At 37.9% G+C, this 16,095-nt stretch overlaps 1 protein-coding gene across 2 annotated transcripts in view; it reads left to right on the forward strand.

Moving 5' to 3' along the window:
- PREX2 (phosphatidylinositol-3,4,5-trisphosphate dependent Rac exchange factor 2) overlaps window positions 1-16,095 on the forward strand; it is a 287,857-nt gene that overhangs the window by 47,933 nt on the left and 223,829 nt on the right. For both annotated transcript variants that reach the window (XM_008000802.3, XM_008000803.3), the window contains exons 2-3: window positions 13,165-13,236; window positions 14,888-15,010. In XM_008000802.3, coding sequence (XP_007998993.2) covers window positions 13,165-13,236; window positions 14,888-15,010 — 195 coding nt within the window. The remainder of the gene's footprint in view (window positions 1-13,164; window positions 13,237-14,887; window positions 15,011-16,095) is intronic.

Genomic DNA, 16,095 nt, shown 5'->3' on the forward strand with positions numbered 1-16,095 from the left:
TGAAGTAGCTGGGGTGAGCTTCACGCCAGCTCTGCTTATAAACTTTCAATGGCTGCCCATCACACTGAGAATAAAATGAACTCTCCACTGCCATGCCCCAGGCCCTCCATGACCTGCCCTCACCTAAGGACCACTTCTCAAATGGCTCTTTTTCTCCCTTTTGCCACACACAGTCTGTCCTTCCTTTGGGTCATACATAGACCTACTTCACTTCAATTGTTGGTGCATTTGTCCATGGATCCTTCCTAGATATTCCCATGCATCGTGCTCTCACTTCCTTAAAGTCTCTCCTGAAGTGATGCCTCTTCTAAGAAGCCTTTCCATTCACTTGTTTTATTTTTCTTCATAGTACTTACCACCATCTGAACTTGCATTGTCCGTTTAGTGGTTTATTCATCTTTTGCACATCCATTCCCTAAAATGCACACTCACTGAGGGCAAGGAACTGGCCTTTCCATTGTTATTTACCTAGTGCTGAGAACAGAGCCTGGCATAGAGTGGGTTCACAGTGACTGTCTCATACAATGAGGATATTATTCCATTTTGTCTAATGACAAGAGGTAAAAATACACAGATAATTTGAGGACATGTGCATTAGTTTCCCAGTGGGACACTCACCCTCAGTTGATTTTGGGATATATTGTTGAATATGCATTTTAAAATTCAATTCCTGCCATTATTCTTTGACCAGAATGTACAAGTTTACAGTTGACCTGCAGAGAGCAACTCATTAGCAGTTTGCTGGTCCTCTAAGCTCTTGTATGCTCAGCCTCCCCCACTGCCCTGGTGCAGCCCTGGCTAAGCTGGAGGGTAAGAGGAGCCTCCTCTTCCCCAGCAGGCATGGTCTGGAATTAGTTTTGCTGTCCTAAATTAGGTATCCTGGGATGAAGGGAGGCACCAGTTTCCCCACTGAGATGCAGTTTAACCTGTCTCAACAGTGGCCATCCACTCTATACAATTAGATTCTATCCTCACTTTTGATTTTTATTCCAGTTTTTTTTAATCAGGCCTGGGGCCGAAACCTAAATCCCACTGCATTTGGAAGAAGTCAATTATATCCTATTAGATGCTAACCTTTCTTCACAACCATTTTTATTCCTACTCCACCTCAAGCAGCATCCATCGGGGTCACCTTTAGACCAGTGACCAGCTACTATATGCCATCTCCCTAGAGTGAATCCTGTCACTGTTGCCTGGAGTCTACTTGCTGAGCCTCTTGGGGCGTCCAGACTATACCCCCCAATATTGAACCTAGTTCAGATTAGATTTCAATTTACCATGACCTTTTACATATTATGCGCACGTTTAAGCTTTAAACTCTGCAAATAATTGCCCTAAACCAGATTATCACACCCAGCCTAGGGAAGGTTTCATTTACATCCCCAAAAGGTTGCTTATTGAGTACCTGAGGTGATTCAGATCCTGTGGAACAAGAAAACTGTTGATGTTAGGGGTATTTGGGATTTTGCAGTAGTTGAACAAGTCTGCTGCATCTTTGTGGTTATGTAACAAAACTCATAGACAAAGCTATATAGACAGACACTAAATTTTTTTGATGGTTAAGTTTCATAACCCAGGTCAGAAAAAAAGTGCTTAAAATATTTGCTAATTATCATAGCTTTTTTTTTTTTCCTGTGGAAGTAAAAGTTTCCTTGTTTATTTGTACCTAACTTGCCTCATGAATATTCAGCTGTCAACGGAGCTGCAAGCCAATATTCATGGAAATGAACTCATTAGGAGCATTTTGTTGGCTGCTATTTAATTCATGAAGTATGTAGAAGTATTTATGATGTTCCATATTTTATTTTTTCTTGATTTTTGAAACATAAAAGGATTATTGATAATAATTGTTATCCCAGATTTTCACAGTTGAGCTTATTTAGTTTTTCTCATATTTCTTGAATTTGTAAGAAAATGCTTTCAGATATTTGACCACTTACACAGATTTTTACAAAGTAAATTATGAATAAAATGTAATGAATGACTTAAAAGCAGTTTAAAAATGTTTTACATATTTATACATATACAATAGTTGTTCCTCCTAGTTGGTTATTAATGTCATTGATATAGCTTGCTATGCGGATGATGTAAAAAAGGATGGTTCTCCTTTCGGAAGGTCTTCCTTCAGAAATTTTGCTGTTATTTAATGAAAACAGCATTGAAGAAGGATATTTGGTTATAAGAAATAGGAAAAAAAATAGTAATAACAGCAAACACAGACATTGACACTCAATGTACCAGTTACTTTTTTGTTTTTGTTTTTGTTTTTGAGATGGAGTCTTGCTCTGTCACCCAGGCTGGAGTGCAGTGGCATGATCTCAGCTCACTGAAAGCTCTGCCTCCTGGGTTCACACCATTCTTCTGCCTCAGCCTCCCGAGTAGCTGGGACTACAGGTGCCCGCCAACACACCTGGCTAATTTTTTGTATTTTTAGTAGAGATAGGGTTTCACCATGTTAGCCAGGATGGTATTGATTTCCTGACCTCGTGATCCATCCGCCTCGGCCTCCCAAAGTGCTGGGATTACAGGTGTGAGCTACCACGCCTAGCCCTCAGTTACTTTACTTATATTAACTTGTTTATTCCTTATAGCAAGTTTATAGGAGTAGATACCATACTACTCTTATCTTACAAATATGGAAGCTCTGCCTCAGAGAGGTAAAGTTACTTGTGTGGTCACACATCTAGTAGTTGGCAGAGTTGGGATTCAAACCCAGGCAGAGTGGCTCCAGAAAGCTCTTCACCACTTCATGTTGCTGACTTCTGTCATATTTTGGTAAAGACTACAAACTGGACTGCCTGCTGTCCCAATACCTGGCATTCTTTCCCCACTGATTTGAAGTGCTACCTGTTTCAAATAGTAAATTCTACATACTCAGGATATTTCCTGGACTGTCCCTGTGCCGTTGATCTATTAAATTGGTCCGTATCAGCCCAGCACTAACCGTTTTAGTTACTTTATACTAATTCCTTTTAAGAATAGAGTATGAGTCAAATGGAAAAGGAAAGGAAACAAATTGCAGACTAAGGAAGGGGTGATATGTTGAATGAAGAGGGTAAAGACAATATTTGGTCATGAGAGAAGGAGCGAATAAGGTGAGTCAGAAAGGGCCATAGGATACTGACATGTATTTTCAGTCAAATGTGTTTTAAGGATGATGGTGGACAATTTTAGAAGTCAGTTTTAAAGAAACGATAAAGTAAGTGCCTAAGTTTCCGAGGTATAAAAGTTGGAGACAAGTTGATATGGTTTGGCTGTGTCCCCACCCAAACCTCATCTTGAATTGTAGCTCACATAATCCCCATGTGTCATGGGAGGGACCCGGTGGGAGGTGATAGAATCATGGGGGCATGCCTTTTCCATACTGTTGTGGTGATAGTGAATAAGTCTCATGATGGTTTTATAAAGGGGAATTCCCCTGCACACACTCTCTTGACTGCCGCCATGTAAGATGTGTCTTTGCTCCTCCTTGGCCTTCTGCCATGATTGTGAGGCCTCCTCAGCCATGTGGAACTGTGAATCCATTAAACCTCTTTTTCTTTATAAATTACCCAGTCTTGGGTATGTCTTCACAGCAGTATGGAAGTGGACTAATACATAAAATAAATGTGTTTAAAGAATACAACAAATTCATGTTAATTGAAATAAACATTTATTATGAAACCAGTTTATAAATCTTTCTTTTATACCTCATGGGTTGCACAGTGAGTTAGATCAGAGTGTGAGATGAAGGAGGGGAGTGGCCATCGGGCAGCAACAGATCTTCAGGTTGGTATCCTCATTCATTTCTCTGGGTTTTCTAGCATTAAATACTTTTCCTTCTCCACTGCTTACATTTCCTTTTCATGGGAACTGCATTCTTGAATAACGACTAAAACAGGAATAGTGTTCTGCACTGTAAATTCGGGAAATGACCAGTTTCCTGTGCCAGAGAAAAATATGTGCTTGAGACTATTATCTATACAATGTACTTTGTACTTCCCACTTACCCTTTTCTTTCATTGTGCTGTGTTGTTCAAGTGATCTGATATCAACGTAAATTCCTGACCAGCACAATATGAAGTATTATTATATGGGAGACGTAATTGTCTACTGGCATCTCTGTATAAATATTTGTATAATATTAAAAATAAGGCAATTTAACAGAGAGCTTTTAAGAAAAAAGTTACAATTATGTTCATGTAACCTTCTGAACTGCATTTAGAAATCCATTTTGTGTCATGTTTTTCACCAGCTGACACCATGAAACATAATTTTATATGAAATGATACCAGAAAAATTGTGGGATATATGAAATATCTTTATTTCTTTGTTATAATTCTGAGCCTCGTTAAAAGTTTATTTTCATCTGACATTAAGTTTCTTTACATGTATAATGACTTATGATACATAAATACATTTTAATTTAAATTTTGTAAACCTGTCTTATAAATTATTTTTGTTTAAGTGTTCCATTGGTGCCGTAAAGAGATGATAGCACCCAGAAGAAGGCAGCTTCCAGAGGAATAGTCTTCTTTTCTGAACCTGGCTTTTCTGTAGAGGTCTTGTCAGATGAGGTTGTCATTTTACTTCCAGCCTGTGTGCTTCTGGTCCATGCCTTGTTCTTGTGACATCTCATTGAAATTAAAGCTGTGGTCTGACCAAACTTCACATGCATTCTTCCATTTTTATTAATACTTTGTGCTCTAAGTTCTTTCAAGGATTGAAGATATAGACAACAATCCCTATTAGTACCTTAGAGTTTGATCCTTAATAAACTTTTTGTATCTTCTACTCTTTGTGAATCTCCAAATTTCTGAAATGGGTGGAAGATAAATGTATGAATAGAGAGATTGACATGTGTACCAAACATCTGGGGGCTAGCCTGGGAATCTGAGCAGAAAAGATCCACTACATTGTGGAAGATCCAATTGTTAAAAAATAAACAGAATTTTTACCTCAATACCTTGAATTATAATACTTATTCTGATATCAAGGACTTCTCCAAAAATTAGAGTCTGTTGGATTGATTTACTGTTAATATAGGAGCAGAAAGGAGGAGAAAGGGGCCTTAACTTACCCCTTAGTTCTGTTCTCTCTAGTGTTAGTAATAATTACCACAGTAGAAGTAATGGGACTATGGCTGTGGATGTAGTAATAGTGGATAGTGATAATAGCCTCAGTGGCAAAAATATCAGATAACATTTATTGGGCCCTATTTGTGTGCTAGCACTTTGCAAAGTGCTAACTATCATTACCTCTGTGTAATCATCTCCACCTCTCTGTGAGGCACATATGATTATTAACCTGATTTAATGGGTGAGGAAACTGAGACTTAAAAGCATCTGGTCTCTCATAAATGCTCACCACAGAGCTGAACTCCACCCTGAGGAGACATCCTGCATCTGTATGTGTTTGAGTGGGTATTTCTAGGTGTGTCCGGGGAGGAAGGTGGTGGGTTAATTTTGAAAGCTTCCAAACAGCCCACTATAAACATCATACACTTCCTAATCTTCGTTCTTTTTGAAACTGATTTCTCCCTAGGGTTTGGTGCATCCCTGACCATTCAGGAAAGAGACATCAATCACCCAAAACAATACAAGGAACCCAAGATCTTCATGAATCAAATGATACTTGGAATGAATACACCAATAAGAATTTATTGCCAAGAAGTTACTTTATTTAAAAAAATTAAATAAAGAATATGGAATTGTTTCAATCCCTGAGAAAACTAGCTGTATACATGCCTACCAGAGCTATCTCTAACAAAAGATATCACTTCTAAGAGTAAATATCTCGCTTAATTTTAGATTCTCGGGGAACTAAGAGTTAAGTAAAACACACCAATTTTCTTAGGTTTATTTTTAAGTATTTTTGTTTTAGCTTTTTTTTTCTCTGATCATGGGAGTACATTTTCACTCAAGCACTTCAAGATCAAATGCTATTTTAAAACTTAGAACTCTGGAATGATCAGTATTAAAAATTTATGAGTCAAAAGAACCTTGACAAAACCTTAAGACTATGGCTGGAAATGGAAATGGCTATGGCTACAGAGATTCCCAAGTCAAAAAAAAAAAAAAAAAAAGTAAAATGGGCTTTGTATTTAAAAAAATAACAATATTACTATTAGAATACATGGCAATTAACATTCAGCTTTGGTGTACATGATGATAGGGAGTAGTGGTGACTGTGGCAAAATTAAGGGAACATGTGACTTCTTCAGCTCCAACTTATTCAGGTAGATAGGCCCTGTGTCAATTTTCTCCAAGTGTTTGAAGAGAGGCTGTAATTATTGACTTTTATATGAATACTACTATTTTTTAAAAATGTTAGCAATTGAATCAATTTTTGTTTGTTTGTTTGTTTTGGAGACGGGGTCTTGCTCTGTGCCCCAGGCTGGAGTGCAGTGGCGTGATCTCGGCTCACTGCAAGCTCCGCCTCCCGGGTTCACGCCATTCTCCTGCCTCAGCCTCCCGAGTGGCTGGGACTACAGGCACCCCCCACCACACCCGGCTGATTTTTTTGTATTTTTGTTAGAGACGGGGTTTCACCATGGTCTCGATCACTTGACCTCCTGATCTGCCCAAAAGTGCTGGGATTACAGGCGTGAGCCATTGCGCCAGGCCTGAATCAATGTTTTAACCACATAGTGCTGTGTTAAAATCTACCTGTACTCCTGTACTGCTTTCGAACTCTGCTTTAGACCAACTCATTGCTTTAGGCCAATGGAAGCAAAATATCCTGCTAAAATAATAATTTTATAGGCTGAGGTGTGAGATGAGTTTGTGGGACTCAAGACTGCAGAAACAAACTGGAAGTTAAACGCAACAACAAAATTAAACATTTAAGAAATTAACAAAAAAACACACTTAAGAAAAGGTGGCATTTATTATAGTATTTCACTGCAGCCATCTCACTAACTTTCACCTTTGATTTTAGTAATTTTATGCGTAACTGTAATTCTATCAATAACGGTCCTGATTTCTGTTTCATCTTCTGTTCAGTTTTACTCTTGACTGTCCTGTCACCCAAGTATTAAATATCTTCACAACTCTGTGCCTTGTATGTAATGTACCCATCATATGCTGACAAATGATGAATTATTTCCCCTGAACATTCCTGAAGAACGCAGTTCTTTCATATTTGTTTTTTGTCATATTGAGGTCAAATAGAATACACTATAACAATGTGGTAGTTATCTTCACATCTTGGTCAAGTTCCAGCCAAGGGAGGTTTTTATTTTTATTTTTTGATTTGGATGGTATAATGAAAAATTATCTTCACCTAAGCTCTGAGATGATAGTGATATTCATTTTGAATTAATAATTGGTCTGAAAAAGAGTAAAACATCTTTTGGTGGGAAATTGAGCAGATACTAGACTCTCAATAACTGACACAAAAAATCCTTTTGTTTCTGAATCGCAAGGAAACAGCAACAATCAAGAGGCTTTCACTGGGGATTTAGACATGCTGTTTGGGAATCACTGCAATCTCTTTAGGCATTTAAGTAATCCAGGTGTGGGATATTTTAAAGATTTGTAGAGTGATAGATGCCCACGAGGCTGAGTCTTAGACACTACTGAACTACTAACAAGTGATTTATTATTCTGTAAGTTTCTGGAGTTTTGTGTGGATTGAATGTTGTCATGGAAGTTTAGGGACAAACCACGATCTATTTCAAAGATGGAAAGATGCTGCTCATACTCTGTAGGAACAAAGTAACATCATTTTATAATTATCGTTCATTGTATCCAAGTGGGAAAGAGATTACTAGATATCCTGTGAGCACAGGACAGTCCTTCACTACAAAGGTTTTAATTTAAATAAAGGTTTAATCTAGCTCCAAATGTCAATAATATCAAGACTGGTAAACCACATCATATGGTGATAGAAGAGGAAAAGATTATGTGCTATCCTATATTCCAAGTTGTTAATGAATATTTGGGAAGTTAATACACTAGGGAAATTAATGGAATGCAGTCTGGTGGTCTTCATAAATGAAAACCATTGAGTTAAGAACAAAAGTCGTCAGTCTTTGCAGAAGTTTATTGAGCACTTACCAAGTGTCAGATGTTGCTGTAGGTGCTGGGGATATCCCAGGGGACAAAGCCGATAGGCTCTGTGTTCATGAAGCTCCCATCCAAATGTGGAAGATAGACAGTAAACAAATATATAAAATGATCCTGTCCTTGTGCCTTTTGTCTTCCCCGTCTCCACACTGTCTCCAATGGACTAGGGCTGGTCATTTCTTCTCTCTATATATGCTTTACCTGAGTTACATCTTTGTGCCAGTGACAATCAGGGCTTTTTACTGTAAGCCCTGATCCCTCCCTTAGAACTTCACGTTGGAATGGCTAACCCCCTACTCATGATCTCCACACTGGCGCCCAATAGAAATCTGAGACCCAACAGGTCCAGAACAAACTCTGACTCTCCCACCCCAAAACCTTCTTCACTTTCAGTCTTCTCCATTCCAATGATGCCAATACCAACCAGGTGTTCATGCAAACCCAAATGACAAACTTCTTTCGTTTATTAGGACCAGACAAAGCCCTTATCTTCCAAAGAACGGTGATGTGATAATATTGTTTTAAGTTAAAGGGTAAAAGGAAAATATTTACCCTTATTGTTTTTTTCTCGTTTCTTTTCATGAAATTAATACAGTCTTTTTTCCTGCAATGGTGGGGTCCCTCTTAAATTTTTCCTATTTCACTTTTATATACACAATTTGTCTATCTGTATCCATATTAAATAGCCAAATCTTTAAGGTGACAGGGTGCTGCTAAATAGTCTACATTCAGGATTTTGAATGTAGAATATTTGTTGGAGTAATAAGGTTTAGTGCTGTATGATACGAAATTCAGATTGGCATTGGGTATCTAGAATTAAAAGTATAAATTGTTAAAATCTGCAGGACTTTTGAGAGTGATCTGTGTGTGCCTGGACTGATGAAAAGAGTGGAAAGGGCAAAAATATGTTGAAAGAAATCATTTTGTATGTTGAAATCATAACATAGGAAAATGCATTCTGAGAATGAAGCCCATGGTGAGCTTTGCTTTACTTTTCAACTAGCAACAGCACAAATGGGCAGACACGGATAAGGGAGATTGCTGTCATCTTCCTATTTCATCTAAATGAGTTTCTTCCTTTTGATTCTTGATAGCAAATTGGTGACATTTTTAGCTTTATTAAACTTTAATTGGTGGATAATATTTATCATATGCATTTACCAAAAATACAAGATAATATGGAGCAAGTTAAAGAGAAAATAAAGAGTACTCTGGGAAAACGTTCATGACTAGAGTGAAATCTAGAAATATTTTTCGTGGAGCCATTGTTAGAGGAATGCTGGTGAACAGAGCACATGCTCACACACGTGCAAGCTGAAAGGTCCTCCGAGGGGGATCTACGAGAGCTTCACTTCCTCTGAACGCAACTTAGCCTGTCTTTGACTCATCTGTGTTGTGTATGCATCTCCCTACCCTTCAGAGATTATTGCGACCAGTTAAATGCAGCCTTGACTGTGATTTTCATGGGTGGGAGGCGTGTCCTCTGCAGGGTACCAGCATTCCAAGTTGTTGGGTGAGAGTATGTTGTATAGAAACAACTGCTGTTTGACATTGAGTTAAAAGTCAAAGTGAAACAAGTAAATCCGATATTCCTATTAAGACTCATTTATTTCTCAAAGTCTGCTTTTTTTTTTTTTAGTCTTTGAAAGAATAAACATAAAGAAATGTTCATCAGAAGATGATCTCTGGACCAACTACATCAGAATCACCTAGAGGTCCTGCTCAAAATGCAGATTTCTGGGTCCTAAATTAATCTGCTGAATCAGACCTCTGGGGATAGGAATCTGCATTTGGAGGAAACTCTCCAAGTCTTAAACACAAGAAAAAATTTGAAACCCACTAGCATAAAAAGCTATTTTCCACAGCTCGATTTCAAATATATGTGTGTCAAGATGAATATTATCTGATTCTGATGAAATTTTGGACAAGTGGGAATGAATGCAGAGATAAAACAATGTATAGAATCCTTCATGTATTTTTGTGACTAGGCTACTGATGCTTCTTTGATTGATATAAGGAGGATTAAATGTGCCAATTAACAGAGTCTGAAAGGGCACTATAGATACTGGTTGTTAAAGGGTGATTTTGAAATTACCTATTTATTCCTAGCTTTAGGAAGGAAGATTTAAACCTCTTAGGTTTTAATGATTTAACCTCTTAAGTTTTCATGAATTTGCGTTCTCAGCAAACATCTAAAATCTGCCTTCACTGTTGTATAAAATGAGGACCTTGGGAAAAAGAAATACTTGGTCAGAAATGCTAACAAGTTCCAGATTTCCTTTCATATACAGTTAAACAAAAAGTTCCATATTGTCACGGAGAATAAGAAGATAAAAAATCAGATAAAGACATGGTTTACTTTCTTAGTTTGTATGTTCCCTTCTAACTCATATTTTGATTCATTGTTACTGCTTCCTCACTTTAATTTATCCATTTCAGCATGTGACTGAGTTCAGTTTATGAAGAAAAGGTTTATAAATGTAGAGGTGAAGTTTAAGCTTTGCTTGCACGAGAGGTTACCTGTTTACTATGTGGTCAATACGAAATGTAAACTATGTAAACTAGGCAAATAAACCACCATGTTATTTTAAGAGTAAATGGAATGATATAAAGAACATTTTTGCAATGAGTATGTGGAAAATATTCAAGAAAAACAAAACTAAAGCAAAAAATTAAACATAATAATACTAATAACCTGAGCACTTAAAGTTAGAAAATTCTTTCTTTTTTTTTTTTTTTGAGGCGGAGCCTCGCTCTGTCGCCCAGGCTGGAGTGCAGTGGCCGGATCTCAGCTCACTGCAAGCTCCGCCTCCCGGGTTCCCGCCATTCTCCTGCCTCAGCCTCCCGAGTAGCTGGGACTACAGGCGCCCACCACCTCGCCCAGCTAGATTTTTGTATTTTTTAGTAGAGACGGGGTTTCACCGTGTTAACCAGGATGGTCTTGATCTCCTGACCTCGTGATCCACCCGTCTCGGCCTCCCAAAGTGCTGGGATTACAGGCTTGAACCACCGCGCCTGGCCTAAAGTTAGAAAATTCTAATTTTTTTCACCAATTATCATTCATTTTAGATAAGAGTTCAAAAATTATGTCACTTGTTCCCAATAGACAAATTGGAGTGACATCCAATACATATTCATTTTACTTATTTCCGCAGATGTTGAAGAATTGAGGCTGTTCCTTCTGCTCTGACATGGTAGTTACAGAATCTGAAACATGAACTGGTTGAATCAGGAATAAATGTGGTTCTGAAGTTCATGCTAGGAGTGAGATCTTGTGGCTCATTTGGTTTATTTTAAATAGTCTTGTTCCTCTTTTGATATAAGTTATAACATGCTTATAGCTAAAAACTACAGAAATTAGAAAGTGTACAAAGGTCAATTTCCTATTACCTAACGTGAACTACCCATTGCATTTTGGGAAATGCCACTTGCTGTTTTCTCAATATTATCACACACTGATATTATCCATTTGTATATCTGTATATATTCATATGCATCTGCATATATGTATGTATATAGCAAATATGCCACTTAATTTTTTTCAACAGACAACATTTTATAGACATCTGTCATATACACATGTACGTGTATATATAGTTTTTATCACATTCCATTTATGATTGCACTTTTGCTATAGTAGTCTATAATTTGAATATATCATAATATGTTTAATGACTCTTTTATTGATGGTCATTTAGATTGTTTCCAATTTTTCCACTTTGGTAATAAATACAATGAATCCCCTTGTTTGAATATTTTTCATAGAACAAAGTCCTAGAAGTAGTATTGCTGGGTCAAGAAAATGCCCATTTGTTTTTATTTTTATCTTTTGAGAAAGGATCTTACTCTGTCACCCAAGCTGGAGTACAGTGGTGAGTGTGATCATGGCTCCCTGCAGCCTCAAACTCCTGGGCTCAAGTGATCCTCCCATCTCAGCCTCTTAAGTAACTAGGACTACAGGTGTGCGCCACCACACCTAGCAAACTTTAACAATCTTTGTAAAGACAAGGTCTTGCTGTGTTGCCGAGGCTGACCTCAGACTCCTGGTCTTAAGGTATCCTGCCTGGGACTCCCAAAGCGCTAGGATTATAGATGTGAGCCACCCTACTGGCTGGAAATACCCATTTAAAATTTTGAAATATAATGTCAAGTTGCCCTCTGAAATGTTGTTCCATTTTATACTCTTCTTAGCCATGTCCTGAGGGTGATAATAGATGGTATCTTGAGGACATAAACCAAATTTGCTAGATGGAAATTCTTTTCTCCTTTTTCTCCCCTAAACTTTCTTTTTTGAGGCTCAATATAATGAAATTATTCTACTCATATTTTTCTTTGTGAAAATAATAGTCTATTTAGCCATTGGTCAAAACTTAATGACCACTGAGAAGAGTCCAAATCTTTGAATTACTAAAGGGCTTATTTGCCTACCATAGAGGTATGGAGAGCCCAGACCTGAACCCAGAAATTTAAATTCTGGCTTCTTAAAAGGCTGGGGGTGGGCAATAGAGGGGAAAGGAAATTCTTTCATTCCTTCTTAAAGTGTCTTCCTGGGAATCAGTGGCAGGGATGTCTATCTCTCTCTCTCTCTCTCTCTCTCTCTCTCTCTCTCTCTCTCTGTATCTATCTATCTTTCTATCTATCTATCTATCTATAATCTATTTTATCAATCAGTCACTCAACCTACATACCTATCTTCTATCTATTTATCTATCTCTAATTTCAAAGAGGATCACTTCAGAATCTCTGGCCCTTTTGTTGTTTTATTAGAAATGCCATTTTCCATTAAATTTTGGTCTTCTTGTGCTTTACAAGTCTTAGAAGTTTAGGAAATATCTGACTCTAAATGCTTACTTCACAAATTTGAGATCCTGGTGGATAAATTTAATTTACATATACTTGATGATTTCTGGCCCTATCCCAACATTGTAAAGGAAGTGTAATTCCCAGATAGGAGCAGCAATGCACAAGGGTTTCTGTGTTACAACAAAACAATTATACTCAACAAATTGATTTTTACACTTTGGTTTGTTGTAAAAAAATTAGTTTAATTCTGCTCAACACCCAGTCATTTTATTAACCTAATGTTAACTTCATAATGTCTTCTTGTTTCATGCAGGCATTCTTACACCGAATGAACCAGTGTGCAGCATCAAAAGTTGACAAAAATGTGACAGAGGAAACAGTGAAGGTGAGGAGGTACAATTGGCCCCAACCTGAGCACGAGTTTCCTACAGATAAATTTTGCTGGTGCCATGGTACTTTACGGTACTTCACAGCCCTTCAGTTGATCGACAGTTCCACTACAAGTTGCTGTGCCCGTCAGTTGTATTGGTAATAATTTTAAAAAGGAGAAACAGGGCTTAGGAAAAGAGATGGGAGATTAAGAGGATGACAGAGAAGTCATAGAGTTTTTTTTTTTTTTTTTTTTTTAACCAAGGCCTTGGTAACATTTGGGCAGAGGAAGAAAAATAAATTGGAGGTGGCCGGGTGTGGTGGCTTACGCCTGTAATCCCAGCACTTCGGGAGGCCAAGGTGGGAGGATCACACAAGGTCAGGAGTTCAAAACCAGCCTGACCAACATGGAGAAACCCTGTCTCTACTAAAAATACAAAATTAGCCAGCCGTGGTGGCGCATGCCTATAATCCTAGCTACTCTGGAGGCTGAGGCAGGAGAATCGCTTGAACCCAGGAGGCGGAGGTGGTGATGAGCTGAGATTGCGCCATTGCATTCCAGCCTGGGCAACAAGAGTGAGACTCTGTCTCTAAATAAATAAATAAATAGGAGGCTAAGAACCTCAATGTCTTTGAGAAGGAGGGAACTGAGCCATATAAGAGGATTGTTAGAGGTGGCTCAGGAAGGCAGGATGTGGGCAAACATGACTTCCAGTCTCTGTGATCACTAAAGAACAAAAGATTTCAATGGTTCACTCCACATAATATCCTTAATTCAGAAACAGATGTATAATTGTTTCTTTTAAACTGCAAGGAAGGAAAATTGTGAACAGTTTTGAAAAAAAAAAGATGGTGAATGAAAATTAATTATACTATAATGATTATTCATTTAAATTTTATGTACTATTCCTGATATTTATGATGCTAACTTACTGTTTTATTTTGCTGGAAATACAGAACATTCTAAGGATTTTTAAAGGTTCTTCTGACTCTATTTCCCCATGAGTAAAATGCCTAACTTTTAACTTTTCCTCCCAGGAGAATATTTTAGTTAGCTTGCTTTTGATTGTAAGCTGAAGAAACCTCTTACTCAAATTGAATTGAAGACACTTTGGCTTACATGTCCTCCAGACAGAGGAGAAGGTTTAGCACCTGTGACCCAGAGAGGCCAGCAAGGTCGCTACATCCTCTCCAGCTAATCACTGCCACCCAGGTTATCAGCTTTGTGCTCAAGCTGGCTCTTCCTGTGGCTGCAGAATGACTCTGCAAGCTGTCCCAGGTTTTACTTCTACATGTGGCACCTTCCAGAGGGTAAAGAGGACTGTCCATTCTGGTGTGCCCTTCTTAGGAGCGTAGATGCCTTTCCCAGAAAAGCCTGCTGGTAACTCTGCTGGTTTCCATGCAGCCCAGCCTTGAGAAGGGAGTGGGATACCTGGCTTGGATTGGGCAACCGAGGCCTTGCCTTGAGAGCCAGCCATGGGCTCATGGTTCCCAGAGTTGTGTCAGCGGCGTGGAGGGGACGTCCAGACAAAATTGAGGCTCTGCTGGCAAGGTGGGAAGAAGGCATGGATGTGCAGTTTTCGGGTTGGAGACGGAATACTATGCTATCATAGACTTAAAAAAATTGCTTCACTACTGAGCTTACTTACACATTTGTTTATTTACAGATGTTGTTCTCAAACATTGAAGACATCCTTGCAGTACATAAAGAATTCTTAAAAGTCGTGGAAGAATGCTTACACCCCGAACCTAATGCTCAGCAAGAAGTGGGAACCTGCTTTCTTCACTTTGTAGGATAAATTTCTGTTTATTTTTAAAGTTCTTTTCCCCTAGATTTTAAGATTTAGCTCTTGGCATAGTGGTATGTGTGCATTCAGTATTAGAAGTAAAATCTGACACCAAAAGTTTGGGGTCTTTTAAGGCCAATGAAATCTTCCACTTAGAGCCAGAAAAGGGGAGAGTGCCTCACATCATCCATTTTACTGAAGAATAAACAGCCTTTTCTTTTCCCCGACAAGTTAGTTCTTCGCATCCTCTGTAGCTTTGAATTCTAATGAATATTCAGGCTGTTCATAATGAATGAATTTTTATGTTTCTCTCAAACATAGAGCATTTTTCTTTTGAGGCAGAAAATCCTCACTCCTATAATGGCACGATGAGCCTTTTATTAGTCAGAATGTTCCCTTGTTAATCAACTTGTGACAAACCTGGAGTTGAATAAACCCAGTAGCAGGAATTTTCCCCAAGGATGGTTTCTCAGAAGATTGTACTGAGCAGTGCAGATGCAATAACCAGCCAGCATTCAGTTGTTTCAAATTATACATCCTGTGCCTATATGATCATTTTCATCTCTTTATATATAATGCCTGAAATTATTTATGCAATTAATTTGCAAAATAAAAAGACACCTGTGTAGTGAAAATTGTTTTCAGAACTAAACGGCATTCACACCAAAAAAAAAAAAAAAAAAAAAGAAAAGAGAGAGAGTGCTGATATTTTATACCATTGCATTGATGCTAATTTTGAGAATACCAGTATAAATCCATGTATTTATCAAAATGCTAGACAATTAATGTTTTGTTTAAAAATGTGTAAGGGTATTTAGTCATAGAAATCAAATTTTGTGTGTTTTTAATTTTCCATCTAGTCTTTTAGAAAGGTTTTGATAGTAGTTTCAAAATGTGTCTTTATGTAGTGAGCAAGCTCTATGTTCTTTTTATAATCAGAAAATATGTCATAAGAATAATTATATTAAAAGGAGAGGCTCATGGGGTATAGGAAGATCAAGCTGTGTTTTTCTTGGGCACAGCTGGAAGCCACGGGTGTTTGTGTCCACTCACTTAAGCCTGCTTTCTTTCACGAAAGAATCAAAAGA

The sequence above is a fragment of the Chlorocebus sabaeus genome, chromosome 8, assembly GCF_047675955.1.
Source record: "Chlorocebus sabaeus isolate Y175 chromosome 8, mChlSab1.0.hap1, whole genome shotgun sequence".
NCBI classification, from domain to species: Eukaryota; Metazoa; Chordata; class Mammalia; order Primates; family Cercopithecidae; genus Chlorocebus; species Chlorocebus sabaeus.